The sequence below is a fragment of the Moschus berezovskii genome, chromosome 15 (assembly GCF_049115385.1).
Source record: "Moschus berezovskii isolate FMDL1 chromosome 15, NW_MosBer_1.0, whole genome shotgun sequence".
NCBI classification, from domain to species: domain Eukaryota; kingdom Metazoa; phylum Chordata; class Mammalia; order Artiodactyla; family Moschidae; genus Moschus; species Moschus berezovskii.
The window spans coordinates 44,785,598-44,813,327 of NC_142474.1; the positions used below are offsets into that span (position 1 = coordinate 44,785,598).

Genomic DNA, 27,730 nt, shown 5'->3' on the forward strand with positions numbered 1-27,730 from the left:
TTGTTTCATTCCAAGTTTTCAGGAGGTTATTAACACAGCCTTGTCCCTGTGCTTTCATATTGGGCTCACAGAGCTTTGGTCTTCCTGTATTTTACAAACTGGTAAATAAAATAAAAAAAAGAGGGGCAGTTTGTTCCCAAGGCAACTTACCTGTGCTGTGCTCCTCCATTGTTCCTGAGTCTGTTTCAAGAGCCTCACAAAGAGAGGAGTACTCGACGGTCCTGACAGCGGAGACTTTCAGTAAACCTTTCCCCACAAAAAACTTCAGGCTCAAAATCTGAAAATCATCTCTTTCATCACATTTTCCTTCCAAGTTTCTCACATGTTGCCCTTCCCACCATCATGCCAGCTACACCTTTTGGAAATGCAGCTTCAACTGTATGGATTTCTAAAATCCCTTTGCTGGGCAAAATCTTAGATTTAGTGGGCCACAGGGAATACACAACTGTGATGGTTAACACAGCTCCATAATCGAGCGTTTCAAAGGTGGAGAAAAACAACTCCAAATATTCACTGGTGAAAATCAGGGTTGTTCTTCGAAGAGCTTTGTGACACATAACGGAAAACACTGTAATTACCGTTATTAAATTTAATACCCCAAACAGATGGTGCTCCAGTTTTTTTTCCCCCAAAATGGACTGCTCACCTGATTGGAAAATTATTTCTGAGTCCTTACTTTAAACTCAGTTGCTCAACTTCTGGTACACACAAACAGGAGTTGGTCTGTGTTCCTTACTTTGGAAATCTAACCATAAAATCATTCCTACTTTCTCCTGGTTGATACTTAAGGATCAAAAACTACCCATCTTTACTTGAGGAATTACTGTTACACTGAGCCCCAAATTGTCAGGATATAAGGATGTGCTAAATGAAGGTGGTGTTCTAATATCCCCTTGGTTAAAAGGATAAATTCTTGTGGACATTTATCTAGATTTCTCTGAAAAAGATTTGCACAGCCTCCCTTCTAACTCTACCTTCCAGTACATTCCTAAGGACCCCTAAAAAGCCTCTGGCTGCAGTCTGTTTTGAGCCTACACCCCAGAACTGCCAGAAAGGCAGAATTCAGCAGCTCAGATTCAGCTCTAAAAATCCACGATTTCAGTGATGGTGGTGGGATTTTTTTAAATAAACAACAGGCATACATTGAAGAAACCATTGGAAGCTCTGTTTTAAATCCTTGTTGAAACCACATGATGCAGAAATAAGTCCACCTTACTTTGACTTTGAAAATATTTTATTTGAATAGTAAATAGTTATACAGTTGAAACAGTTCTATTGAAGCTTTCTATAAATAGCTAACAATTAAGAAAATAATGTATGTAGAAAAGAGATTGCATTTAAAAGTAAGAGCTGTCGGTTGTACGAGAGCCCCAGGGGGGAGGGGCTCCAAGCAGAATAAAATGGTAGGTTGTCTGTAATTCGCTCAGATAGGTATAAAAGTTAAAACTTTTAACAGATCCCTTTAGAAAAAGGCTCTCTTCTAAAATGCACAGTGAAATGTCAAGAGTGGTGGGGGAGGGGGGAAGCGCACCAAAAAATATGCAATCAAATAATATCATAATCTTCATAATTAATATAAATAAATAAAGAATAAATAACAATTACTCATAAATCAACATATACATTTAGAGGGAACTCATATAGTCCTACCTCAACAAAGATGATCAAACTGAAAAGACTTATGTGAAATACTGAGGCAGTTTCTACAGCATCTTCTGAAAATTCCCATCCCTCCCCCCTAAAAACAATCCCAAACAGACAACGTTCAAGGCATTTGTGGCTAGACTAAAGAAAACTCTTTTTTTTTTTTAAGCAATTTGATTTGTTCACATACAAAAAGGTAAAGCCAGACTCCAGCAGTTCACAAGCCATAATAAAGCTAATCATGTGGGGAGTTCAATTTACAGCCTGTGAAATATAAAGGCATTTATTCCTCAAGATTCACCCAAAACAACCCGTAGGCTACATACATAGAAAGCAGATTGGTAGGCGAGAGCAAACCGCATTTCTAGACCATGAACACAGCGAATACTAGCAAGAAAAACATCTCCCCTCCAAGGGGAGGCTTCCAACCACGAGACAAACGCGTACAGCTTTTCTCCCTTGTACAAAAAGAGATTGGCTCCTGTTGCGCCATGGTGGGGGGAAGAAGGGGACACAACGCAAAGGGGAGGGGGTGTCCAAAAGGAGTCACAACGAGAGGATGGGGTTACCGTCACGCCACACCGAGAGAAGCGGAGACCACACTTTCACCGGGGGTGGGCGCCCCCGGCGCGGGCGCGGGGTCGGAGCGCACTCTCTCTGTGGGTCTCCAAGCGAAGGCACGGTTTGGGGGGCCGGGGTGGAGGGCGCGCTCTAGCAGGCCGGACGCACCGGCACCTGCAGGAGGATCACCTGTCTGTTCTCGGACGGGTGGCACTTGTTGATGTGCCTCGTGAGGCCGGGCGAGCTGTAGAAGGTGGCCGGGCAGTACTTGCAGGGGAACACCTGGGCGGCGTGCAGCAGGCGCAGGTGGCGCTCCTGGGCGCCCTTGCTGGGGAACGTCTCCCCGCACACCGGGCACAGGTGGCACTCGGCGGACGCACTCAGGCCCAGCACGCCGGCCGCCTCGCCGTCGCCGGCCGCCTCCTGGGGCACCTTCTCGTCGGGCCCGGGGTACAAGGCCAGTAGGTCCTCGGCCGGGGGCGCCGGCGGCGGCGCGCCCTTGGCCTGCAGCGCCTGGTGGTGCGCCAGCAGGTGCTTGCGCAGATAGGCCTGGCGGCGGAACTTCTTGGCGCAGTGGTGGCACTCGTAGAGCCCGTCCTCGGAGCCCGATTCGGACACGCCGCCCGGGCTCGGCGTGTCGCGGTCGCTGCTACCGCCGCCCGTCGCCTCCCGCGCCTCCGCCCGGGCAGGAGTTTCGGGCTCGCACGCCCGGGCGGCGGCGGGGGCAGGCCGCGGTTTGTGCCAGCGGCGATGCGAGGCCAGGTTGGCCGGGCAGCTGAAAACCTTGGAGCACTCGGGGCAGCGGTACTCCACGCGCACGATGCGCGAGCACTTGTGCTGCGCCAGCGCGAAGGGGTCGGCGTACTCCTCTTTGCAGAGCTGGCAGATGAACTCGCCCAGCGGCCGCGCCGCACCCCCCGCGCGGCCTCGCGGCGCCTCCACCGGACCCTCCTTGATCTTGAGCCCCAGCACGGGCGACGTGGTCACCTCGTCCTCGAAGTGCAACTTGCGGATGGCTTTGGGCTTCTTGGAACCCGGGGCCTTGGCTACCTTGGTGGGCGGCTCTGCGGCGGCGGCGGCGGCCGCGGCGGCGGCGGGGGGCGAAGGCCGCTTGCCCGGGGGCCGCAAGGCGGCGGCGGGGGGCAGTGGGGGACCAGGCCCCGGGCCGCGGGCCGCTTCGGCCCCCGCCGAGAAAGCCGTGCCCATCTTGAGCTCGGCGGGCGCGAAGAGCAGCGGGTCGCCGCTGCAGGTGCCACCGCCTCCGGCGCCGTTGGCCCCGCCGCCGCCGCCGCCCACGAGCAGCGCGGCGGGCGTGGGGAAGGACTCGGCCGAGACGGGCGAGCCGAGGTTGAAGCTGCGCTCGAAGTACTTGTGCTTCTCGTGCTCGCGGCTCACGGGCCGCGTGGGGCTGTAGAGCGGCGCCGGGTGCGCGGCCTCAGGGTTGCCGAAGTGCGCGGCCCGCAGCCCTGGCGGGGGTGGCGGCGGGCCCGGCGCGCAGGCGAGCGCGGCGGCGAGCGCCGCATGGGCGCGCTCGGTCGGCGGCGGCGGCTGCAGCGGGCCCGGACCCGGCCCCGGGCAGGGCGCGGGAGGCGAGGCGCGGGCGGCCCCGCAGCCCGGCGAGAGCAGCAGCGCGCGATCGCCGTCCTCGCCGCCGCGGATCCGGTAGGATACCGGCGTGGACTTCTTGCTGCGCTTCACCAGGAAGCCGCGGGGCATGTTGGCGCGGCGCGAGGGTGAGGGCGAGGGGCTGGCTCGGTCCCACCTCAGCGCTCGGCCCCGGCGGCCCTCAGTGTCCCCGGCGCATGGCCCGGGCGCGGCGGCGGCGGCGGGACTCGCGTGGCGCCGGCGGCAGCTCGGCCCGCCTCTGCGCCCTGCACACGCGTCCCTGTCCCCGGGCCCGGGAGCCGCTCCCTTTTAACTGGGGGAGGGGGCCATTGTTCTCGCCTCCCGCTTCCCCCGGAGCCAATCAGCGTGCCCGCAGCTCCTCCACCCGGTCGGGTGGGAGGGCGACGCGGCGGCCAAAAGGGGCCCGGGACTCGGGGGTCGCCCGGTAGGTGCGGCAGATGTACCTGAGGGCGCAAAGCCCCCGCGCGCGCCTCTCTGCCGCCCCGCCCGGCGCCGCCGCCCCGCCCGGCCGCGGCACACGCCCGGCCCCGCCTCCCTTCACGGTCTGCTGCTTCTCTATGCGGAGGCGCACGTGCCTGGGCTTTGTGTCTTTCCTCCGGGGGGCTCGGAGCCGCCAAATGGGCCCGTCCATCAGCACGACAATGCTGGGCCCCCCCCTCCCGCGCGGGGATTACCCGCGGGTCGCGAGCAAAATAGCAACAAAGGAGAAGAATGGCCCCAAATATGTCAGGAGGGTTCAATCCGCGAGCCGGAGCGGAGGGGGAAGTTGTGCGCGCTGATTGGGTAGGGGCGGCGGTGGGCAGGGGCGGGGGAGATCCGAGCGCGGCTGCTGGGGCGGGAGAGGGGTTGGGGGAGGCGCTGGAACTCCTCCTGGTATTGGGAAATATTCGGGAATCAAAAATAGCTGCCAAGCAGGAGTTGCCCAGAACCCCGCCCGGGCCTGGGACTGATGGGCCGCGGGGACCCAGGATCTAAGCGGAAATGGGACCCTAGAGTTTCAAGTTTGGGTGGAGGGTCTGGCCTGCTAGCTGCAGCCGAGGGAGATATCCGCAGCCGCCGTGCGCCCGAGGGCCTCAGGAAGGTTTCTCTCGAGTTTGAGATACAGTTGGCACTGCACTTCTTCAATCGCCTGCAGACACAGCGCTGGATGGGGGAAGGAGCAGGCTGGGTTCCAAAAAAACCTTGAATTTCTGAACTTTTTTGCTGTCGCTGTTTTAAGTTCCCGGAGGCTCAGGGATTGGCATCGTTGGAACGGTCCCGTCCAGGCCACTCGGAACCTCCGCGTCGCCCAGGGCTGGGTTGATTCGAGTGGCGTTGGCCAAAGCCCGAAACGCGCGGCCAGCCGCGTGCGCCCTAGTGAAGTTGGTTTCCACTCTTCTTGCGCGGCCTCATGCATTTTCATTTGGAGCGGGCATTTTGTCTGCTGGTTGACATCAGATGCTAAATCAAGGGCTCCAATCAAGGCGCAGCGGAATAAAGGGGCCGCCTGTCTGGGCGCGGGGCCCCCCGGAGCCGTGCCCCCTTCACCTTTGTGAAGGAAATTAACCTCCCGCTATTGAGCGCGGGTCTCGGCCAATCTGGACTCAAAAGAGGCGCGTGCTGCCGGCCGGGGGGGAGAGGGGGGCAATCTGTCCTCTGAGGCAGGCTGTGGCCTCGGAGAGGACCGACCGCCTCACACACCCCCCCCCGCCCCCCACCCTTCCAACCGCGCCACCAGGAAAAAACAACAGTGAAAATCTACCCCCACCCCCACCACGCCGTTCCTCCAAGCTCTTCCCAGCCCCAGCCCTAGCCCAGCCCCAAGGAAACACAAAAGCAGAATCTCCGGGAGTGGAGGGGTCAGAACCCCAAGAGTGGGTAGTGGCCCTGATCGCCCATCACTAGGGAACAAATTGCCAAGCCACATAAAATGTCATATATTGTGAAGAAAATGTCACTTTATTGAAAGAAAAGGAAATGGGCACTTTTCTGCAAAGCTCTGTACACTCAGATTTTGCTGAATTTTGCTTACGTTTGATTCCACTGAAGGTATTTAATTGTTTTGGATTTTCCCTCTGAAAATACCCTGGCGTGGAAATGAAAGATTTTTTTTCTTTGAGTCCACATGAGTAATAAGTTGTAATGAGACAGTTGTTAGAGTTAAGTTAATCAAGGGGTTAATCAAGTTGATTAATCAAGGGGGAAATATTTGGTGATTTTCTGTTTGTGATTTAAAAAAAAACATACACTGAAAATAGACTATAATGCAATATATTTTGAAAGCTCTCACCCTTATTTTAAAAAATGCTAACTACGATGAAAGTACTGAAAAAAGTTAGAAATTCTAAAATAAGTTTATTTAAAATATATGTGTGTTTCAGTCTAAACGTAACTGATGTTATTTCTTTGCTCTTTTGAGTGCTGGTTAATACTGCTGATGAAATTAGAAGTGGGAAAGGGATTCCGGGACAGCTCTGGCCAATTTTATTTTCTAATCAGGAATCCCATCTGGATTGTCCAATAACAGGGCGGGGGCCCTGCCCGCCGGCATCCCCTACTGATGGCCGGGTATTTGGTCTTGCATGTGTAACACTCTTTTCATTCAACAGATAACAGGGAGAGTTAGTCACCTTGAGAATCCTTTAAAAAATAACAACACCCATAATTGTGAAGAGGGCGGGGGGTGTGCGTGTGTGCAAAAACAGAACAAAACCCCTGCCTGAATGCAGCGAATTCAACAGGGCTCTGAATTAAGCTAAGAGAATCTATTGAACACTATTGAAATACTGAGATTCAATGGATCCGTTCCTTTTTCTTTATTTGTGGTTTCAGCAGTCTTGCCAGAGAAAATGAAATCTGCTTTCAGACAGGTATAATCAAAACAAATATAAACTTGAAAGGTCCGAGTATTAGAAACTAATTTTTAAACCCAGGGCTGGGAAAGAACTAGGTTTCGCTCAGGGCACACACCAGCACCGTCCAAGGACATGCACCTCGCACCCGGTCTTGGGTTTCCGTCCTCTTCTGCGTGATTTTATTTCTCAGAATCTGCGCGCCCGCGGGCAGGTGGCCAGAGAGTCGAGATATTTGCCTTTCTTTTGGAAGAGGAAAGCGCCACCACGCTGCGCTGAGGCGGCGGGCCTCTGCGCACTGCGATTCCAGATAGGGGCCTCGTGGAGCTGAGGTGGGGACACTCTGAGCGCTGACCTGCCCTTTCCAGGGGAGTTCCACCGGGCAAGGCAAGAAGAGGGATCCCAGGCAGGGTACTGTCCTTCCTAAGTCCCAAGCTACTCCCTTCCTGTAGGGTCCTGGCCAGTGCTGAGGAAAAACCCGAAGGCCTCTTTCCTTGAGGGGGTGAGTGCTTCCTCTGACCGCTGCAGAGTTGGAGGCCACGGCTGCTCCGACTCTCCTGTCCTAGAGCCCTAGCTTGCCGTCGGGGAAGGCGCTGGGGTTAACTGTGACCAGGAGTTAGCCCCAAGGAGTTGCTAGAAGCCCAAAGCTTGGAGCCAAGCGCTAAGCGGGGAATTTCGGCCCAGGAATTGCCCCTTGGGATGTTCCTGGGCTCATGCAGCCCCTAAGAGGCCAGAAAGGAAGTCTGTCTCCGGGGTGTGTTTGGAGATGCCCCGGAGGCGCGAGAGGGGAGCGACCAGCGCCCCCAGCGCCATCCCGGGTCGGCTGCGGACACCTCTGCCGGATTCGCAGAGGCCCTCCAGGTCCGCGAGTCACGGCCCGACCTGGATCGTGCGTTCCCGCTGCAGAGCCAGCAGTCAAGTCCCGGAGGGACCCGCGCACCCTCGTGCGCTGCGCTCGCCGGCCGGAGCCGGAGCCCCTTTGTATTTGCAGGAATGAGGGGCAGGCGTGTTGGGCCCCCGGGGCACGCGAGAGCCACGCGCAGCCCGCCGCCGCCCTGCCCAGCCCGCTCCGGCCTCCGGGCACCTTCCGGGGGCCCCCCGCCCGCCGGCCGTCGCCTTTGTTCGGCACATTAGCATAAAGCTGCCACGGATCTCCCGTTTAAATAATTCCACACAAAAGGGGAGCGCATGAAAGAGGGCGGACGAGGGCGAAGACTCGAGGCTGCGCCGTCCGCCGGGCGCCGGGAGGGACCGCGCTCCGGCAGTTCCCTCCCCTCGAGTTTCAAGTGCCCCCGGCAATCTGCCGCGCGCCCATTATTCGCCCGGGGCCCACGGGGTGGTTGTCGGCCGCCCCTTTCATCCTGCCGAGTGTACCGTCGGGCCACCGCATGCTCCCTTGAAGTGCCCTCGGGGGCTGTTTGTTTTCGCCTCGGGTGGGACTGTTGCGTCAGGGAGGGAGGGGGGCGGCGGGCCGGACGGACCCTGGGCCTGGCGACTTGGAAGGGTGATGGTACCCAAGGCGGGCGCAGCGACGCCCCAAAGTGTGGGAAAGTCAGACGAAGAGGACGAGGCCGGGGAGGGCTGGGAGGGCACCGAGTGTGGGGCGCGCAGGGCCGGCTCCCCCCACCCTCCCCGATGAGGGGCAGCCCGGCTCCCCGGACTCGGACGAGGCGGCGACAAAGCTCCAGCAAAAGCGACCGGAAAGGCCCGGTGACTCCGACAGTCCCCTGTCCTCGCCCGCCCCGGGGGCGGTCGGAGGGACAGCGAAGCGCCTGGGGGCTGCAGGGGCGCGCCGTCTGTCTGGGCCTCGGGGCCCCTGTCCCTGCTTCGGCTCTTGGGTTGGGGGTCCGCGTTCCTCCTCTGCCCCTCTCGTCCCACCTCGTCCCACCTCTACTCTCTTCGCATCTTTCACTCCCCCGCACCCCACCCAGTCTCTCTGCTGCGTGGAGCCTCTCCCCCCTCTGACCCTCTCCCCCTCGGACAGTCCCTCTCCTTCCTCTTCCTGGTCTCCCTCCCGGCCTCTCCTCCCCTCTCTCCGTCCACCCCTCTCTTCAGTGGCCCCCTCTCTCCCCCTCCCTTCCTCTCCTCCCGCTCCTCACCCTCTCTGGCTCTCCACCCCCCACCCCTCCCCGCAGACCAACGTGTGTTATTTTATTTGTCTAGAGAGAGCCTATTTGTTCAGTGATGTGTGGCCTCCTGGCCGCCTGCTTTAATGGGGGACGCGGAGGCTGGTTTCTGCGAGTATTAGCATACAGCTGCCGCTCCGCCCGGCCCGGCGCGCACTGTATCCCAGCCTTATCATCACCTCTTCTCTCAACCAGAAAACAATCAACAGCTCCTCGCACACGGCGACTTTCGAGGCCCTCGCCCTGCTCCTTGGCTAACACTCAGCCGGTGCACCCGTGCTGGCGCTCGTGCACACACACACACACCCACACCCTTCTGCGGGTAAATATTGATTGTCTGGCTTCACGTTTTCTCCTCCGTACAAGGTTCCCTTTCCTTCCCCGCATCATCTTCTATTTTTCTTTCTCCTTGGGATATTTGGGTAGCATCTCAGGAGCCTCTTGGGGAAAGGAGGTGGCCGCCAGCTAGTAGAAACCGACCCGTGTCAGGAAATTATTAAAGGCATCGTGAGTTATGGTTGTTCCTTGCGCTATGGGGAGAATACAACGTAGGAAATGTAACTTTGGTGTTTTCTTGTCCATAGTCTTTGTCCAAAACTAGAATTACGAGAATGGGGTAGGCTTAGAGCTCAAGACTCCCCACTAAGCAGCACAAGCTGAATGGTATGGGGACTTCTCGGGTTCAGTCTCCATGGAAGCTCTGCCAGGGTTAGATTTAGATTCTAGAATTCTTTAGAATTCTAAAGATTTAGAGAAGCACAAATACTTCGTGTGTCTGGAACCCTTTCCTTTGCCAGGATTTATCATCATTTAAGAATAAATATCATTATTCTCCAGAAATCCTTAAAACAGCAGTTATGATCAACAAGTCTTGGGTTCATCTCCTATTCTTAAACAAGCTGTTCCTTAGTCATAAAATGCTTTACTGCACATATATACTAAAATTCCTACCTCGATTCAGGAAATTACTTTCTGAATATAGGACAGTGATTAGTAACTTCCTCCCATACACTTTGTAGACTAAATTATATTCATTTTCAGACCTGCCATGATACTTATAGGGGCCCAAGATTACTTTTCAAAAGGCAGCAGAGAAAAACTTAACCATAAAATTTATGCATGGTTTGACATTAAGGTCCTATAGGGTCATTTTTACGTGACTAGAAGCTTTTTAATGGTAGTACTTGGTCACAGAAATCATCACCAGTTATCCTCTGTTGTTCTGGTCATCTCCACCCAAGGTCCCAGGGCCTGTCACAGAAACTCACTCCATTTGCTGATGACTTTGATCCAGGGCCTCTCAGAGGAAGGGGAAACGGGGGAAAGAGCGTTTCTTGAGCTAACTCATTCACAGGCTCTGAAACATGGTTCCATGTGTGTTGGGCTTGCAGTTTGAAGAGGGGACTAGTATCGACTGTTCCCCATATGAATGGCACAGTTTATACCATATGGTGGGCACTGGGCCCTCCCTCTGAACGACCCCTGCCCTTGTGTAAAACATATTTGTGCAGGAAATAATGGAGTTTGTTGCTTGCTTTTGCCTGCTTTAGAAAAATCAGAGTCTGGTGTTCCAGAATCATTTTATTTTTTGAGAGGTATTAGTTTATTAATGGGGGATAATTCTGTAATGACTTACCCTACAAGTAGCTGTGCAGTCATTACAATTGCTCCAGCTTTTGCTAAATGTTAACATAAATACCAAAAAAAGAATGAAAACTGAAATCCAGTTTTAACCTCTGCTGGTCAAAAATTCAGACACAAATGATGTCACACTATCTGCTTAAAAGATATCCAAATAAACGAAATCCGTCTTACCTGTTGTTCCTGAATCCATGTGTTTTCTGGAAGGCATTTAACGTGCTCTATTTATGAGAAAGTGGGCTACTGACCCATATTACAGGTGACGGGTACCAGAGGGCCCCAGTGCCAAGCAACAGCACCGAGAGTCAAAGGAAATGACCCAGATTAACTTCCCACTACCGTTTTCTAATCTGAAACGTGCGCGTGACCCTGGGTTGATCTGCCAGTTTTTTCGGTGCATTTATGCGCCTAATCTGAAACAGGAAGTAGAAATGTAATTATACAGGCCGTGAGAGCAGGCCCCTCGTTTCAAAACTCCCTGTAAGCTTGTTCATGCAACCAATCCTGATGTTGGATTATAGAGATAATTTCGCCGCGTCTGTATTCCTAATTTTCCATCCTGGGTATACAATTTTCTTTTATCACCCACCTGACCAGGTAAACATGTAAAGGACTAACAGCATTGGCGGCAGGGCTTTTCAGGAAATCAAACAGAATCATGCCCAAGGTTTTAAAAAAAAAAAACAAGTTTTGCACACTAACGGTTTCATTTTATTGCTAAACTGGGTTATTCTGGCCAGGAACACTCCTGGTGTGGGTAAAGCCTCTCCGTGCCCCAGAATCGAGTCGCACCGCCGTGCGCCACCTACTGGGACGATAGGGAACTACAGGCATGTGGTGGCCGCAGAAAAGGACGGTGCCCGGCGGTCCAGCCAGGTTTCCTGCTTCTATGGAGCACTTCCCGAAACGACACGCGTGGAAACGATCACGGGGAGGCGGTGGCCGCAGCTAAATGATGCCCGGCCACGCGTACATGGGCAAGTGGTAATGATTGTAGTGCAGGTAGTCAAGGATGCTCTTCTCCACCAGAGGCCTGTAGATGGTTTCCTGGAAAACTCTTTTGAGGTAATTCCTGGGCTTCTCTGGCAGGTTGATTTCCTCATCTTCGATCTGACGGGCTAACTCTTCCACAGAAGGAAGGTTTTCGTCCTGGAAAATAGAGTGAGATGGCAGATACTGATGTTACTTGGGCTGAGTGGCACAATATTGTGGGGTTTTTTCCTAGGTTAAAAAAATTAAACTGTGGCAAAACACACATAGCATAAAACTTATCACTTTAAGTGTCTGACTCAGAGGTGAAAAGGACCTTCATGTCGTCATACAGCTATCAGCACCATCCATCTCGGAACGTGATATGTGCGTGTGGAGTGGCTTCAGTTGTGTCCGACTCTGTGTAACCCCATGGACTGAAGCCCTCCAGGCTCCTCTGTCCATGAGATTCTCCAGGCAAGAATACTGGAGTGGGTTACCATGCCCTCCTCCAGGGGGTATTACCCAGCTAGGGATTGAACCCGTGTCTCTTATAGCTCCTGCATTGGCAGGTGGGTTTTTGTTTTTGTTTTTTTTTAACCACTAGTGCCAGCTGGGAAGCCCTAGAATAATCAAGTTAGCTCTAGTTTACCGCAGTGGGTAGCCATTCCCTTCCCATTCTCCCAAGGTGTCACTGCTAACCATTTACTGCCCATCCCAGGGTCTTTCGTTGAGGAATGCAAACTCTTAGTTGCAGCATGTGGGATCTAGATCCCTGACCAGGGATCAAACCCAGGCCCCCTATATTGTGAACACGGAGTCTTAGCCACTGGACCACCAAGGAAGTCCCCACCCTTCTGCTTTCTCTATGATTTGACTTTAGGCATTTCATGTAAATGGAATCAAACACTAGTTCTCTTTTTGTGACTGGCTTAGTTCGCATACCATAATGTCTTAGAGTTCAGCAAGCATAGCAATTTTAAGCTCTTAATTTTCAGATAAAAATAATCTGTAGATCAGGCTTGTTTTAAAAATAAGAAAGGTGGTGATTAAACATTTTTAGTTGAAAACTCCTAGATGCTTTACTTTACAGTCCCCAAGCAATGGGATTTTTAAAACATATACTAAATTCTTAGTAAAGGCAAATTTCATTGCTATCTTTAAAGGTGTGGGGCTCAGAGAGAATAAAGTTATCTGCAGTTGAGAATCACACACGGTGCATATTTATAATATAGTAGAGATTTTCCCAACATCTTATTATAAAAGGATTCAGACATAGAGGCAAGTTGACAGAGTGATGCACTTGGCACTCGGATACACACTATCTGGTTTCTATGGTTACCATACTTGCTTTATCACCTATCTGCCCATCTATAAGAGGATTGTTGAATAAAGCACTTCATTCATAAAATAAAAATAACTTTAAAAGGGACTTCTCTGGCAATCCAGTGGTTAAGACTCAATGCAGAGGGCATGGGTTTGATCCCTGGTGGGGGAACTAAGATCCCACATACTGTGTGGGAAGTAAAGCCAAAAGAAAAAGCACTTCACGGAGATTTGAGCTGTGTGCTTTCTGAACACTCCAGTACTTGAAATTACCCTAAAGGAAGATGGACTTTGATGATGTGTTTATTTGACCTTCCAATAATTCTTTTTTATTTTTATTTATTTATTTTTTATCAAATTTTATTTTCTCTGATGCAGTTTTTCTTTTCTGATTTTTTTTTCTGATGTAAAACTTTAGATGAGATTTTAACAGCAAAACATAGTGGATAACTTGCAGAGTTCTACTGGATCATTAATTTATTAATAGTAAGAACTTATAGGTAGAAAACTAGATTCAAACTATATGGAGACATACAGTAATTATCACTTAGTTATATAAGTGAGACACTGCCAGGTGTGGGGATTATACACATATCACTTGGAAGAACCGTCTGTGGGAGGCCAGGACCCCAAATCAGATCAACAAAGATGGGAGAGAGAAAGAATGGCAAGTGATGCCCAGAAGTAAATATTAGAGGCGCCGAGACATTTGAGTGCCCGAGCACGTAGAGCTGAGGTTGGCTCTTTTTTCCTTAATTTTCCAGATAGATTGTATCAAATATAACAAATATACAAAAATTAGAGGAGACTGGGGGCTCATTCTGTAGGACGCTGTTCTAACTTTGGGGTGAAAAAGTGAAGTCAAGTGAAAGTTGCTCAGCTGTGTCCGACTCTCTGAGACCCCATGGACTATACAGTCCATGGAATTCTCCAGGCCAGAATACTGGAGTGGGTAGCCTTTCCCTTCTCCAGGGCATCCTCCCTACCCAGGAATTGAGCCAGGGTCTCCTGAATTGCAGGCGGATTCTTTACCAACTGAGCTACCAGGGAAGCCCAACATTGGGGTAATGGTGTCAAGTCACAAAATAGAACTCTCAAATTTATGGAAGACAAATACTGCTCTAGATTGTAAACTCATTTTTTGTGCATTTGCCTGTCCTGTGTGCCCTTTCTCAGGGTGACTACCTACCCTCCACCCCAACATGTTCATCTGTAAGCAGCTCACCTCACAGTGCCCCCAAACAACACATGACCTCGTGTGTCTGGCTCCTTTCAGTCAACTCAGTGTTTTGAGGTTTATCCACTTGTTAGAATGTATCAGCACTTCATTTCTTTTAGGGCAGAGTAGGTTCCATCATAGGGAGAGACCACGTTTGTTTATCCACAGGTCCCATGGTGAAGATCTGGGGTCTTTCTTCTGTCTTGTAATTCTGAATAGTGATGCCATGAACATTCATATACAAGTATTCATTTGAATACTGATTTTCAGTTCTTTGGGGGTATATCCCTAGGAGTGCAATGGCTAGGTCATATAGTAATTCTGTTTATAAGTTTTTGCTGCTGCTGCTGCTAAGTCACTTCAGTCGTGTCCGACTCTGTGTGACCCCATAGACGGAAGCCCACCAGGCTCCCCCATCCCTGGGATTCTCCAGGCAAGAACACTGGAGTGGGTTGCCATTTCCTTCTCCAAGTTTTTAGGAGCCATCAAACCGTTTTTTCATAGCAATTGCATAATATTTTTACATTCCCACTAGCAATGTGTGAGAGTTTCAATTTTTCCACATCCTTTTCAACACTCATTATTTCCTTTTATTTTTTTAACTGTAGCCATCCTAGCAGATGTGAAGTGATATCTCATTGTGACCCTGGTTTTTGTATTTCCCTAATGATTAACGATGTTGACATCTTTTCATGGAAATGGGTTTACTTTGGCTCTTAATTTTACTCTGTTGATCTCTACGTCTATTCTTATATAAGTACCATACTGTCTTGGTTACCATTGATTTGTATTAAGTTTTGAAATTGCAAAACGTGTGTCCATCAACTTTTTTAAAGTTTCTCAAATTTAATTTAGAGTCTTTTGCATTTCCATGAACTTTAGGATTGGCTTTTCCATTTCTAAAAGAAGAAATGGGGGTTTTTATAGGCTTATACAAAATCTGTAGGTCGCTTTGCATAGTAGCCCTGTCTTAACAATCTTTTTAAACTTTTAAACTTGGTGTTTAAAATTTTTACTTTATATTGGGGTATAGTTGATTTACAATGTTGTGTTAGTTTCAAGTGTACAGCAAAGTGAATCAGTTTGAGACATATATATATATATACTTTTTCAGATTCTTTTCTCATTTTGGTTTTTGTTGTTTAGTCGCTAAGTCATGTCTGACTCTTTTGCAACCCCATGGACTGTAGCCTGCCAGGCTCCTCTGTTCATGGGATTTTCCAGGCAAGAATACTGGAGTAGGTTGCCATTTCCTTCTCCAGGGAGTCTTCCTGACCCAGGGATAGAACTACCGTCTCCTGCATTGGCAGCCTACACCCTGGGGACCCACGAGGAGGTGACACAGAGACACAGGACCTGCTCATTTAGACAGTCAGACCACTCAGCCAAGCCCCAGCCCTCGTCTGAGTAAACCAACGAAGCATCTAGAATAGATCTTTGACCGAACATGTAAATTCCCCACAACTCTGGTAAGGGCTAACAGGTGTTAAAAAAAAATAAAGTTTCATAAATATTTTACTATTTACATGGCAGAGTCAAATTTCTTGCCAAGTACAGAATCCGTGCGGTGTGCAGCCTCACTTGCAGTTAATCCTGAATTGCTTGGAGAAAGAACTTTCAGTTTTAAAAGGAGCGTGTTTAGGGATTTCCCTGACTCTCCAGTAGTTAAGATTCTCTGCTTCCACTGCAGAGCACACGGGTTCATTCCCTGGTTGGGGAACTAAGATCCCATATGCCAAAGTGAATTTTAAAAAAAGGACACCAACGTTTGCAAAATACTAAGTAAGTAAATAAAAAATAAGAGGAGTGCATCTGGACACCTGTTGACTTCCCGTGACACCTTTCTTTAGTTGACTGGCAGCCGTATGAATGCAGACTTCATGCTCAGGGGCCAGGAGGTACAGCCCACTACCTGATTTCAGCCCTCACTGTCAGCTGATAATGAAAGTACAGGTACTTGGAAAAGAGGAAAAGAAATCTGCCCCGCATAAGAGATTTGAATAACCCACTTGCCCTGAAATATCACCATCTATGTTTACCGACTCCATAGTTTGTTTAAGTGAAGGACAGTTGGTTTTCAAAGTGAAACCATAAAGTGAGAATGTAGGGAAAAGTCTAAATGATCAACAGCTTGTAACTCCTAATTTGCAAGGAATAACTCACATATCCGTTAATCACGCTTACCTCCTTGGAGGATAAGATTTGGTGTAGCGCTTTCCGGAGATCAATAAAACGATCGTGAAAGAGGGCCATGCACCATGGCTCCGAGAAGTAGCTGGCGAGGGAAGAGAAAGGTTCAGTTAGTTGGAAACCCTCTCATTATCACTAATAAAGTATTTACCTGCTTTTTTTTTGCCTTTATAAATTACAGTTCTGGCTCTTTTGTAATCGTTTGCTCACGAAATGCCTCGCGGAACAGCATGGCCAATCAATTTTGTAAATGGATGTCCCTGATGTAAGGCCGGCTTCCATAATTACATTTAAAGTGGTTTAATTCAGAGCTGGGGCAAGACCCAGTGAAGAATCCTGATTTTATCAGAATTTAAAAGCCTGAAGACTTGTAAAGAACGGTGTCTCCATTATCTGCCCCCGTTTGAGAAAAACAGATTGCAGGATTAACTGAACTGCTGCATAAACAAATTAAATTTGGGGAGACAATAACACAAATGTTGTTCATCATTAAGGTTTCTGGATTAATAATGACCAGAAAAACAGGCCCCCTCGGTGTTGCGACACGGCCTTCATGCAACTGCACAGACGCCTAATTGAATCTCTCTTCTTGAGAGTGGTTCCGCTGGCAGCCCTCTTTGCTAACTTGGCCCTGAAAAACTATCTGAACAAATGCTTTCTTGCATGGGGGACAGCATGGCTATCCTTTATTCACAGGGGATTGTCGCAGGTTTGCTGCATTCTTGGAAGAACCAAGAACCTCTACTGGTATTTGAACTCTTACTTCCTCTTCATGCTCAGTGTCTCAGAACAGGAAGCGTCTTCAGGGTCAGGCAGGCCCACTGGGGTGACCTGGGCTCCCCTGGCATTCCTGGGACAGTTCGTGGACGTCAGGTGTGTGCCCAGGGGAAGAGAAACTGGTGCCCACATGCAGATGAGCACTTTGTTTTTTTCTGATATTTTAAAAAAATGTTTATTTGGCTGCATCGGGACTTGGCTGCAGCATAGAAGAGCTGCGTTGAGTCATGCGGGGTCTTTTGCAGTGCATGGACTCACTCTCTAGTTTGCCCCGCAGCATGTGGGATCTTAGTTCCCCAACCACAGATTGCACCCGCACCCCCTACATTGCAAGGTGGATTTTAAACCTCGGAACCCCCAGGCAAGTCCCTGTTATCTGCAACTTGACGTTAATTCTTGGGAAGGACAGAATGAGCCCAGGGACACCACGGCACTAAAGGACCAGGGCAGTGTTAAGCCCGTGTAGGACCAGCCTGGCTCTCAGCCACACTGCTTGGCACCTATCACCTGTTTGCTTGTCCAGAATATGACCTAATTTCATGCTAACTCACCTACTTTGTGGTTCAGGTCATATATTCATCCAACTATTAATCCCACTAATATTGACTCCATGCCCATTCTGTGCCCAGCACTGTTCCGGGTACTCGGGAAACAGCAGGGACCAACACAGACCAACATCCCTGCCACTGAGGAGCTTATATCCAACCAATAAATAGGTCCATGTTCAACATATGAGGGCGACCTGCTTAGGAGGGAACATAAATCAAGTGAGGATTGGAGACGTCAGAGCAAGGCTCGCTCCTAAGATGGTGACTTAGCCAGCAAAGCCCGGGGGATGGGGAGTGAGCCACCTGGGGCTCAGAGGAAAGAACCTTCTGGGAACAGCAGGTGCAAAAGCCAGGAGGCAGGCGTGTGCCCAGCCCCCAAGGAGGTGGGTGGAGATAAGTGGAGTGGGATGGGGGCAGAAGCTGAGCTTAGAAAGGTGATGGGCAGGGAGGATGTCCTGGAGACAGGGGACAACTCAGATGTGTTATGTAATCGATCCACGGCCATCTAGCTCAGTACCTGTGTGCAACAGGTGTCCCACAGATGTTCATGGAAAAAAGAAAGGAACAATGAATGCAGCCCTGATGGTTAAGAACCCACCTGCCAATGCAGGTTAGATGTAAGAGACGCAGGTTTGATCCCTGAGTCAGGAAGATCGCCTGGACGACGGCACAGCAACCCACTGCAGTACTCTTGCCGAAGAGAATCCCACGGACAGAAGAGCCTGGCAAGCTGGTCGCACAGAGTCCTACATAACTGAAGCAACGTGGCACACAAGCACAAATTGCACACAGCATGGTATACACTCCACACTGCCTGGCCCTGATGGGTCTTTCATTAATATAAAGTTCTACTCAATAAGTAGGTGGCAAAACTCTGCAAAGTGTCCCAAGATGGGCAGTCGTGCAAAGGAGTGAGCCTCACAGGGACAGGGGGAGAGCTGTGGGTGAGCCCAGGCTCAAAGGGCAGTCAGCCTGAGCCCTGGGGTGCAGAGGAAGGGCCAGGGGTTCCAGAGGGCACCCGTGAAAACCTGTCAGTGCTGTGACTGACTCACGGCCGCTGAATTCTGAATGAATGGTGTCGATGGAGGTTCTGCCTGGAGTTCTGGACCCCCACAAACTCAGACCGACATCCAACACCCGTCTGATTCCTGGAGCAAAGGCACTGATGTGGAGCCGGCCACCTGGGCAGGTGTCAGCTCAGCCAGGTGATGCTTTGACACATCTCAGACGGTTGCATCATGGACCAAAGCATCAGTGATGCCCAACTGTGTACAGTCAAGCACAGCTTTACCAGGATGTTCCCTCCCTCTTAGGTCTCAGCAGCTTCTACAAAAGCTTCAGGGAATCGTAAACTCGCAAATCTCAAAACTATGATGCACGCATGCTAAGTCATTTCAGTTGTGTCTGACCCTGTGACCCCATGGACTGTAACCCACAGGCTCCTCTGTCCATGGGGTTCTCCAGGCAAGAATACTGGAGTGGGTCGCCATGCTTATCTCCAGGGGATCTTCCTGACCCAGGGATCGAACCCAGGTCTCTTATGTCTTCTGCATTGGCAGGTGGGTTCTTTACCACTGAGCCATCAGGGAAGCCCCTAAAATGCCTGGGTTAGAATCGAATGGGTGCTTTTAAGTTTGTTGCCACCTTTCCCGCATAGCTGAGATGCCACCTCCTCGCCCCGTATGCATTTCCATGGCAGCATCAGAGTTCCTAGCCACTTGGTTTCGGGGTTTGCAGCCACAGCCTTCTGCTACACAGAAGAAGCTACCTTCCTGGTGTCAGCACAGCTCTTTTCCAACTGCCCAGGTGCCGCTCAGGTGCGTCCCCATTCAGCACCCTCACCACCCCAGCCTCTGTGTTACCCCTTGGACTCTTTGTCATTTGCTTCCAAGAGTGGACTCTGGGGAAACCCACTTCTCTTAGAATGAAGGCAGCCCCCACCCCCCCCAGGGGCCCATCATGTAACGCTCGGGTCTCCATCACTTCCATCCATGAGGCTGAGCACAGAGGCCTGGGGAGCCTTAACCCTCTGAAAGGGATCAAGCTGGTCTGCACAGAGACTCGGGGGTGGAAGAGGAAGCTGAGGTTCCTGCAGGTTTCCTGCTGCTGCTTTGGAACTCACAGCCCCTTAGATGGCCTCCAGCAGCAGTGGCACCTGGCATTTCAGTGACCGCTATGCTCCTGACAGCCCGGCCAGCGGTTTGCAGACTCAGGAGACCGGAAGTTGCTGTCCTTTCAGTCTCACACCACTGCCTCCTGGGGTCAAGCACTTGAGGATCTTGTCCAGAAGGTGATAATCTCTGCAACTCAACTGTTGGCTGCCCGTGTTCCCAGGGTTCGTCTAGTTTAAAACTAAACCAACCAGCTGTCATCGACAGCTCCTTCTCAATTTGACTGAAGCTTCAATGGTGCCACTTACAAGGAGGTGACAAAGTGCTAGCGTCCACATCAGGGAGCCAGGCGTCACCACGGAGCGTGTGGGCATGTTGTCTTAACCGTCGTGGCAGGCGGCACCCGTCACAGTCACAGGGGAACTGGAGTTCTGGAAAAGCCACAACCCACTGCCTTTCCCAACCAACTGTGGGCTATGGGGCTCCCAGGCGTCCTCCCTTCACCCGGGGTCGGGGCTGCAGCTGTGGGCTGGGGGGTGCTGACTGGAGGTGGCAGAGTCAGGGCACCTCCTGGGGGGCCACGTCCAGTTCAGACTTCTCCCAGCTTCAAAGCTGCACTCACACTGCCCGCTGCTCTGTCTGCTGTCTTCTCCCTGCGGGGAGGGTCTCAGGCTCCCTCCAGACACCTCCCACCCTGGCCCTCCTGCCTGTGGGCAGCCCCGAGGACCCATATCCACGTCTTCACCTCCTCTGGTGCCATCCACGCTCAAGTCCACATAGACCTCCTCTGTGGAGCTGACTCAGGACTTGAGGTTTCCACCCACTTCAGTGCATGGAGCACTCCTGATGGATCTTGGCCTCTAATGCAAGGTGGGCAGTGTGCCCATGGTGTCCAGCACAGGCTGGCCCTGGGGGGACTGAAGGAGCAGGTGAGGACACCTGGGACTGCTTCTCCCCCCACCCCCTCCATGGAGCGCTTCTGCACTAGCGCAGAGACCCCGTTTAGGGTGGGCGAGAGCGGGGGTTTAGAGAGGCACAGACCCCTGTGGAGTCCTCAGAACCAGCCTAGAAATATGGCAGCAGCCTTCACTCTAAAAATCAGAAAAACTTTGAATTTAACCTCAAAGGATGAGGACATTGAGTCAAACGAAGATCATCTCCTTTTGATATCAGAATGTTAGAAAGAAGTTTCATTTTATGAACTTGAAAATCTAGCTTTCCTCCCCAACTGAATGACATCTGTGCTTCCTTCTCTGTAGAAAGGAGAGAGGCTTCTGGAATCCTTGCCAAGGCTGGCTGGAGTGGGGGTGCTGTCTGCATTAATGACCCCAAGAGCTATGGATGATTGGCATTAGTGCTAGGCTTTGGGGAAATGTATACTTTTTTCACGAACAATGTGAATTTGAAAAAATTAGAGGGACTTCCCTGATGGTCCACTGGCTAAGACTCCAAGCTCCCAATGCAGAGGGCCCAGGTTTGGTCTCTGGTCAGGGAACTAGATGCCACATGCCACAAGTTAACGATCTCACACGCCACAAATAAGACCCGGTACAGCCAAATAAAAGAAACAATTTTTAAAATTTAAAGAAATAAAATATAGCAACTTCTTTCCCAATTTACAGTCAAAAAGGGAAGACTAACAGGACTTCTGAGTCACCTTCATAGTTGACGGCCTCAAAGTCTTCAGGAGACCCAGCTGGGTAAAAGCAGGTCTATACCACGGCTTCTAATTGGCTATGCAGATTGGGGTTCCCACATCACTAAATGCATTTTTAAACATCTCTGAAAACAAGCTTACACAAATTCTCCAGGGCCCAAACTGAGGACATGACAGTCTTTGTTCATTTTGCAAATGGTTGTCCTGGTTTACTGGGGGGAGACTTAAACTCTCCATCACCTTTGCAAATGATCCACTTTTTCCCAGAAGGCCCAGGAAAGGTCAGCCCGTGGAACTGAATTAACCATTCTGGTCGATGTGGTCCAATCATTAAGGAATTGATCAGACTTCTCCAGAGCTCAACCTCATCTGGTCATTCAACCTCATGGATCGACACAGTCACATCAACGGGGTGAGGACCTGGTAACCAGCCCCGCCACTGGCAAGGGGAAAAGACGGACTCAGAGGACTCAGCCCCAAGGCCGGGGCCCTTCACCAGTAGTAGGGAAGGAGAACTCAAGAGCAAGGCCCACCTGGAAATGCCAAACTACATACCATTGCAAAAGGGAGGGAGTGGGCAGAGGAGAAATATACTTCTCTCTCCAAGCTCCCCCTTTTTTTTTTTTTTTTAATGAAAAGCATTCTAATTTTATCTTAGTGTGATAATAGTCAATTTTTGCTTTGGGACCTGATAAGAGGGTTCCCAGTTGCTACTTGCTCACATCCAGAAGTTTATTTGAGCCAGAAACTCGCTTAAGCATTGCATTTTCTCCTGGGGGGTGGGGGGCCCGCAGGCCTTCCCGGGAGTGTGATGTTCTCATGGACCATCTCCTGATGTTCTCTAAGGTGCTGTCCCTTTCCTGTGTGGACAGTGCCTTAGACTCAGGGTGGGGACAGATATTCTCCTTCTACAAGGAGGCTGGGGGGGCTGGGGTGGGCCTCGGCCCTCTCATGGACACTCCACACACAGAAGGAAGGAAGTGCAAACAGACAACCCGGGGGGCCAGGGGTGACCTGGAGAGGTGAAGCAGTGGTCCCCCGCCCCAAAGGGCAGACGCTGCGGTGTGTGGGGGTGTGGGGGCGGGGGACCAGGGTTGAGGCAGAGGGCCGAGTGAGCCGTCTGCATCCTTCCGGTCACTGCATTTCCACGTCCCCTTCTCTTAGGCAAGTGTTTGCCAAACTCCAGCCTCTAGGGAACCCATCAGTTTTCACATAGTCAGTATTATTCATTTTTTAAAAAATGACCCTTGGATTGATTTGCTTTTTTTAAAAAAAAAAAGACTGTCCACTGTCTTGTTCTAAGCAATCACACCTGTGAAAGCACGCGTCTGACATGAACCTTACACTTCTTGTCTTATTCTTATTGAAATGACACATCAGTCACATGTGTGCCTTGACCGCCTGAAGCACCTTGCCTCCTGCCGGGAACACTGTTTTTCTCTTACTCGACGGTGGAGGCACCTTATCTGGGGACACAAACTCACAGACACTGTGCTGAACAGTCCCTGTGCATTATCTCATGTCATTGTGAATCCAGTCCTCTAAAGTGGGGCTTGCTGGCCCATTTTACAGGTGAGGAAATAGATTCCGAGAGTTTCAATGACCTAGTGTCACACAGCTAACAAGTGGCTGAAGTGCATCTTAATCATAATTCTGCTTGATCCGACAGTTCCAGCTCTGAACAACTGCACAATCAAACGTCATTTCCTCAGTCTTTCTAGCAACTTTCTGAATCACCCCAGTTTCCCTAGTATCCCCTGCATTAGGCAGATTAAGTTTGTTTGCAGTTATTAAAATATTCAAATTAATCCTGGCTTTAAAAAGGCATAACTGAACTTTTTTCATATAAAGAAAGTCTAGGTGAGGTGTTCTGGGCTGACATGATGTTTCCTTAGAAATCAGATCACAGCAGCAACCATAGGGCCCTTGACCTCATGGAGCAAAATGGCTGCTGAGTTCCAGTCATCATAGATATGTTCTTGGATGGAAAAGTAAAAAATGAGGGTCCTTATTCTTTATTTTAGAAAGCATTCCTAGAAATCTCACATAGTACTTCTATTTATATCTTACTGCCCAAAGTTTGGTCAAATGGCTTCCTTGACTGCAGGAGAGCCTGGGAATCATTGTCATCTATTTTAGGTACAAAATAACACCCTATAAATCAGGATTCTGAAGAGCAGAGAGAGAAAGGATGTTGTCTACTATGATACCCAATAAACTCCACAGCATCTACTTAAAAACCTTGTCTTATCGTTAAGTCTACGAAAATTGGGAGAGTGTGTTAAATTGAAGTTCCCAGAATGAGAACATGCCTTTTACTAGATTCAAATCTGTCCCCAAATTAAACATTCTGGAAACACACACACAGTTTTCTGTACATGACAGTCACCTTCAAGCCCATGGGAGACCCTGGTGTCTTCCACGTCCCCATCTGGCCCGAGGTGGCTTAAATGTAGAGAACAATTTGTGTTCCCATTGTGAGGGTGCATTCTGGTCATTTTTCTTCTGCCCATAAAAGAAACTGGATTCGTGCATTTCAATAAAATTTTCAAAAAAAATAAGAATAGGAACAAATAAGCATTTCCAGTTAGCCGTAGGTTTGCTTGGAAATTAAATTACACATTTCTGGGGCGGTGGATTTACTCAGGGATGCCATATATCATAGGAGCAGATGCAGCCCATGACACACTGTGACTAAAAACCCCAAACACTGAAACGGAAGTTTGATGCGACTAATTCCTGTCTGACTTGAGTTTGCCAGAATCGCTCAGTAGTTCATTTATTGCTTCGAGACATATTTAGAAAGAGAAGATGAAGGATTTTGAAAGCGAAATGAACTAGTTATTTAACGTGTTAGTTGCTCAGTCATGTCCGACTCTTTGTGACTCTGTGGACTATAGCCCACCAGGCTCTTCTGTCCATGGAGTTCTCCCGGCATAAATACTGGAGTGGGTTGCCATTCCCTTCTCCAAGGGATCGTCCCAACCCAGGGATCAAACCCAGGTCTTCTGCATTGCAGGCAGATTCTTTACCGTCTGAGCCACCAGGGAAGCCCAGTGATGTGATAATCAGTTGTAACTGTCAACCTGCCTAAGATCTGTGTAACAGAAAACCAAGCCTCCCCTGAATACAGTTCGGCTATGGCGTTATTGTCAAAATCTGGAACTGGCATCACCAGGTAATGGATGTTTGCTCCTCTAAGGAAATATGCCTCTCAGTGCCCTGGCAGTAAAAGCAAAATTCTGTTCTTCTGAATAGCTGGTAAGCAACCTGTCTCTCCCTGCTGATTGGCTCATGGCTCCACAAAGCGGCTGTTCATCTGGTTACCCAGGTATGCCAGGAACCAGAAGCTGACACTCCTTTGCTGGGCACCCCAAGAGCTGGGCACGCCAGGCACACCTGGTGGCAGAGGTGCTTGGAGAGAGGCTGCTGTTTGCTGGAGGTGCCAGAACCTGTGTGATGTGTCTCCTGTGAGTGGACACACGTTCGGTCCTGAGCCATGCTGCCAAACATGAGTCCGGGAGAACACAGAGCCCCAGACACACTGGTCCTGGGTCAGGGTCGGTGCCCGGATGGTGTTGAGGATGGAGTGCCACCTGCCTGCCCCCGCCCCGACCACTGCCCCCCGCCCCCCACCTCCAGATTCTTGGTTTCCAGGAATACTATTCCTACATGATTCTCTGAAAGGCCTGTCTGCTGGCAGTTTGCTCTTTCTGAATCCTGGACACTTAGCCTGGGTAAAACTGCTTCATCTTAGAAAACGGGATAGGCATCACCAACGATAAACATTTCCCTTCTTGCTTTGTCCTGGAAGAAAGCCCAAGCCAAGTGTGCTGTTCACTGCTGACAACACCTGTGCTGTGGAGGGCGCCGTCTTTCCACCTGGACTCAGCGCTGCGTTGCTGACCTGCCCGTGCTCACCCATTTACTGCTGATCTTTCTCCTTGTCCCCACTCTGCCACTTGTTAGCTGATGTCCTCTTGAGCTGGGTTGCTTTAACCTCCCAGCCTCAGTCTTCATAGCTGTAAGATGGGGATACTGATGGTCCTTACTGCAAAGAATGACTACCAGAATTCTCAGAGACCCTGCAGGAAAGAGGTCTGGCTGTGTGCCTGGCCCAGTGTGGGGAGGGCCCCGTGTGTATTGTGTTCTTTTTCTTTTTTAAAATTTTCATTGGAGTATAGTTGTTTAATGTTGTGTCAGTTTCTGCTGTACAGCAAAGTGAATCCACTATACATATACATATATCCCCTCTTCTTTGAATTTCCTTCTCATTTAGGCCACCACAGACCACTGCGTGGCGTGTTCTTCTTATTGTTGTTATTATTATTGCTGCTTAATTACCCTATTGTGTATATTTGTGTAAACAGCCTCCAATCCTTTCTGGTGTGAGTTAGAGACCAAATAAATGATTAAACACTTTTTGTTTGCCGTTCGATTGAAAGCCTGTCTGGCGTAACTCTGCAGTTCTTCTCGGGGGCTGCTTTTTTTTGCTCCACTCCAGGGCGTCTGCGTGAATTCATTTAGCTGCAGTTTTGTTTTTTTTTTTAAACGATGAGTTTTTATTTTATATTTATTTTTTTATTTGTGGCTGTGCTGAGTCTTCGCTGCTGTGTGTGGGCTTTCTCTACTTGTGACGAGCAGGGACGTCTCTCTAGTTGTGGTTGCAAGCTTCTCATTTCGGTGACTTCCCCTGTTGGGGAGCACAGGCTGTACGGCACACAGGCTCAGTAGCTGTGGTGCACAGACTTAGCTCCCCTGAGGTTTGTGAGATCTTCCCCGACCAGGGATCGAACCCACACCCCCCTGCGTTGGCAGGTGGACTCTTCTTAACCACTGGACCACCAGGGAAGTAACTGGCTGCAGTTTTAGAGCAGCAATTCATTTTAGCTGCAATGAAGTTAAAATGGACTTTATGACGAGACTTTGTGAAGTTGTGTCGTGCCCTGGAGAGTTAGGTGGGGATAAATTGTGACCTTGACTGCTTATTTTGGTCTGAGTTGATGGAAGTTCAATCAAAAGTGTTTTGCATGGCATTCCTTGTTTTTTTTCCTGTTTATTATGAAGAGTGAGCCAGTCAGTCCAAACGGCTAACCCAGCTGTTGGTTGGATGTGTGCAGAGGCAGAGAGGAAGACCCGGGGGATAAGGATGCTGCCCCCCAGTGCCCAGCGAGACCAGGTTTTCTTCTGACCTGCTTTTTGTGTCTGACTCGCCAGAGCAAATAGTCTTCTCGTGGAAGCAGCATGATTTTTATACAGCAAGAATTTTGTTCCCATTTAAGTTGACCTTTACATTCCCACTGAAGCTGGAACGGTGCCTGCCCAGACCTTTGGCGGCCATGGGGAGCGGGCCGGGCCTCCCTCCCAACCTGCCAGCCGGGGTGAGAGCCCAGGGAGCTGGCCGACTTACGGCTCCACGTACCTGCCCTCTCGGTCCATCTGCGGTGTTTCCTGCACGTTGCTGGTTGCTTAGGGGCTGCATTAATTGAATCTGGACGAGAAGTCTAGTGCCCTGGAAGTTGTCCAGCTATGTACATTGATTTGTTATATAAATTCAGGACTCAGAGGAGCAGGCAAGGTTAGCATTTAATTCGGTGGAGAAAGGCAGGCTCTTAGCGCTCAGCTCCCCTTCCTGCGCCCCCTCCTCTCATTCTGCATCTCTCTTCATAGAAAGCACAACCATTTTCCTTTAATTAGGCTGCAGAGAGCACAGGCTAGCATTAGGCCACTCAGCCACTCAGCCACGCTCACAGCCATGGCCATTTCCTACCTATTTTCTGCAGGCAACGGAAAAAAAAAGTGTATATATGCACACATAACCCCCCAACAAGTCTGAAGGGGGTGGAACAAAGGAACCAGTGGAATTACGTTTTGTGGGACTGAGGCCACAGGAGCCAGGAAACCCTGGAAAACAAGGTATTTTGCTGCCTCATGAGTCTTTTGGTTAAACGAACTGCTCTTTAAATTTTAAAGGACTGCGTAGGATAAATATCACTCTCTGGTACAGAATATATCCAACACATTCAGTCTATGTTTATAATAATTGTGATCAGTACATGTTTAAAATGATTCCCTTTCATAACAAAAATACTTTTGTGGTGAATACATTTTTTTAAACTAAAGCTTTTATTGAGATGATGACAAATGACATGCTGTTTCTTCCCTTTCTTTGTCACTTTTATGCTTTCAGGTTTATAGTTCCCCAAAACAAAGAACTAAAATTCAACTAACGTATTCCTAATTCTTGTCTCCCTGTTGTTATTGTTCGGTCACTAAGTCGTGTCTGACTCTTTGCCACCTCATGAACTTCAGCATGCCTGGCTGCCCTGTCCTTCACTATCTCCCAGAGTTTGCTCAAACTCTTATCCACTGTGTCGACGATGCCATCCAATCATCTTATCTCCCTAAACTACATCAATGAGAGGAACAGATCTGACCATGTATATGAGAATCCATAAGTGCACGCTGAGACAGATAAGTGAACAGAGGAGAAGCGATAACCTT

General features: G+C 50.1%; 2 protein-coding genes across 2 annotated transcripts in view; both read right to left on the reverse strand.

Moving 5' to 3' along the window:
• Positions 1–1,884: 1,884 nt before the first annotated feature.
• Positions 1,885–3,968, reverse strand: INSM1 (INSM transcriptional repressor 1). Its single transcript, XM_055424698.2, has one exon. It carries the CDS (start codon positions 3,919–3,921, stop codon positions 2,356–2,358), a length of 1,566 nt encoding a protein of 521 aa, XP_055280673.1. The 5' UTR covers positions 3,922–3,968; the 3' UTR covers positions 1,885–2,355.
• A 7,220-nt stretch (positions 3,969–11,188) lies between these two features.
• The window catches only part of CFAP61 (cilia and flagella associated protein 61), a 246,292-nt gene continuing 229,750 nt past the window's right edge, over positions 11,189–27,730 (reverse strand). The window contains exons 26-27 of the mRNA XM_055430665.2: positions 16,128–16,218; positions 11,189–11,578 (exon numbers count right to left, since the gene is read on the reverse strand). Coding sequence (XP_055286640.2) covers positions 11,378–11,578; positions 16,128–16,218 — 292 coding nt within the window. The 3' untranslated portion in view covers positions 11,189–11,377. The remainder of the gene's footprint in view (positions 11,579–16,127; positions 16,219–27,730) is intronic.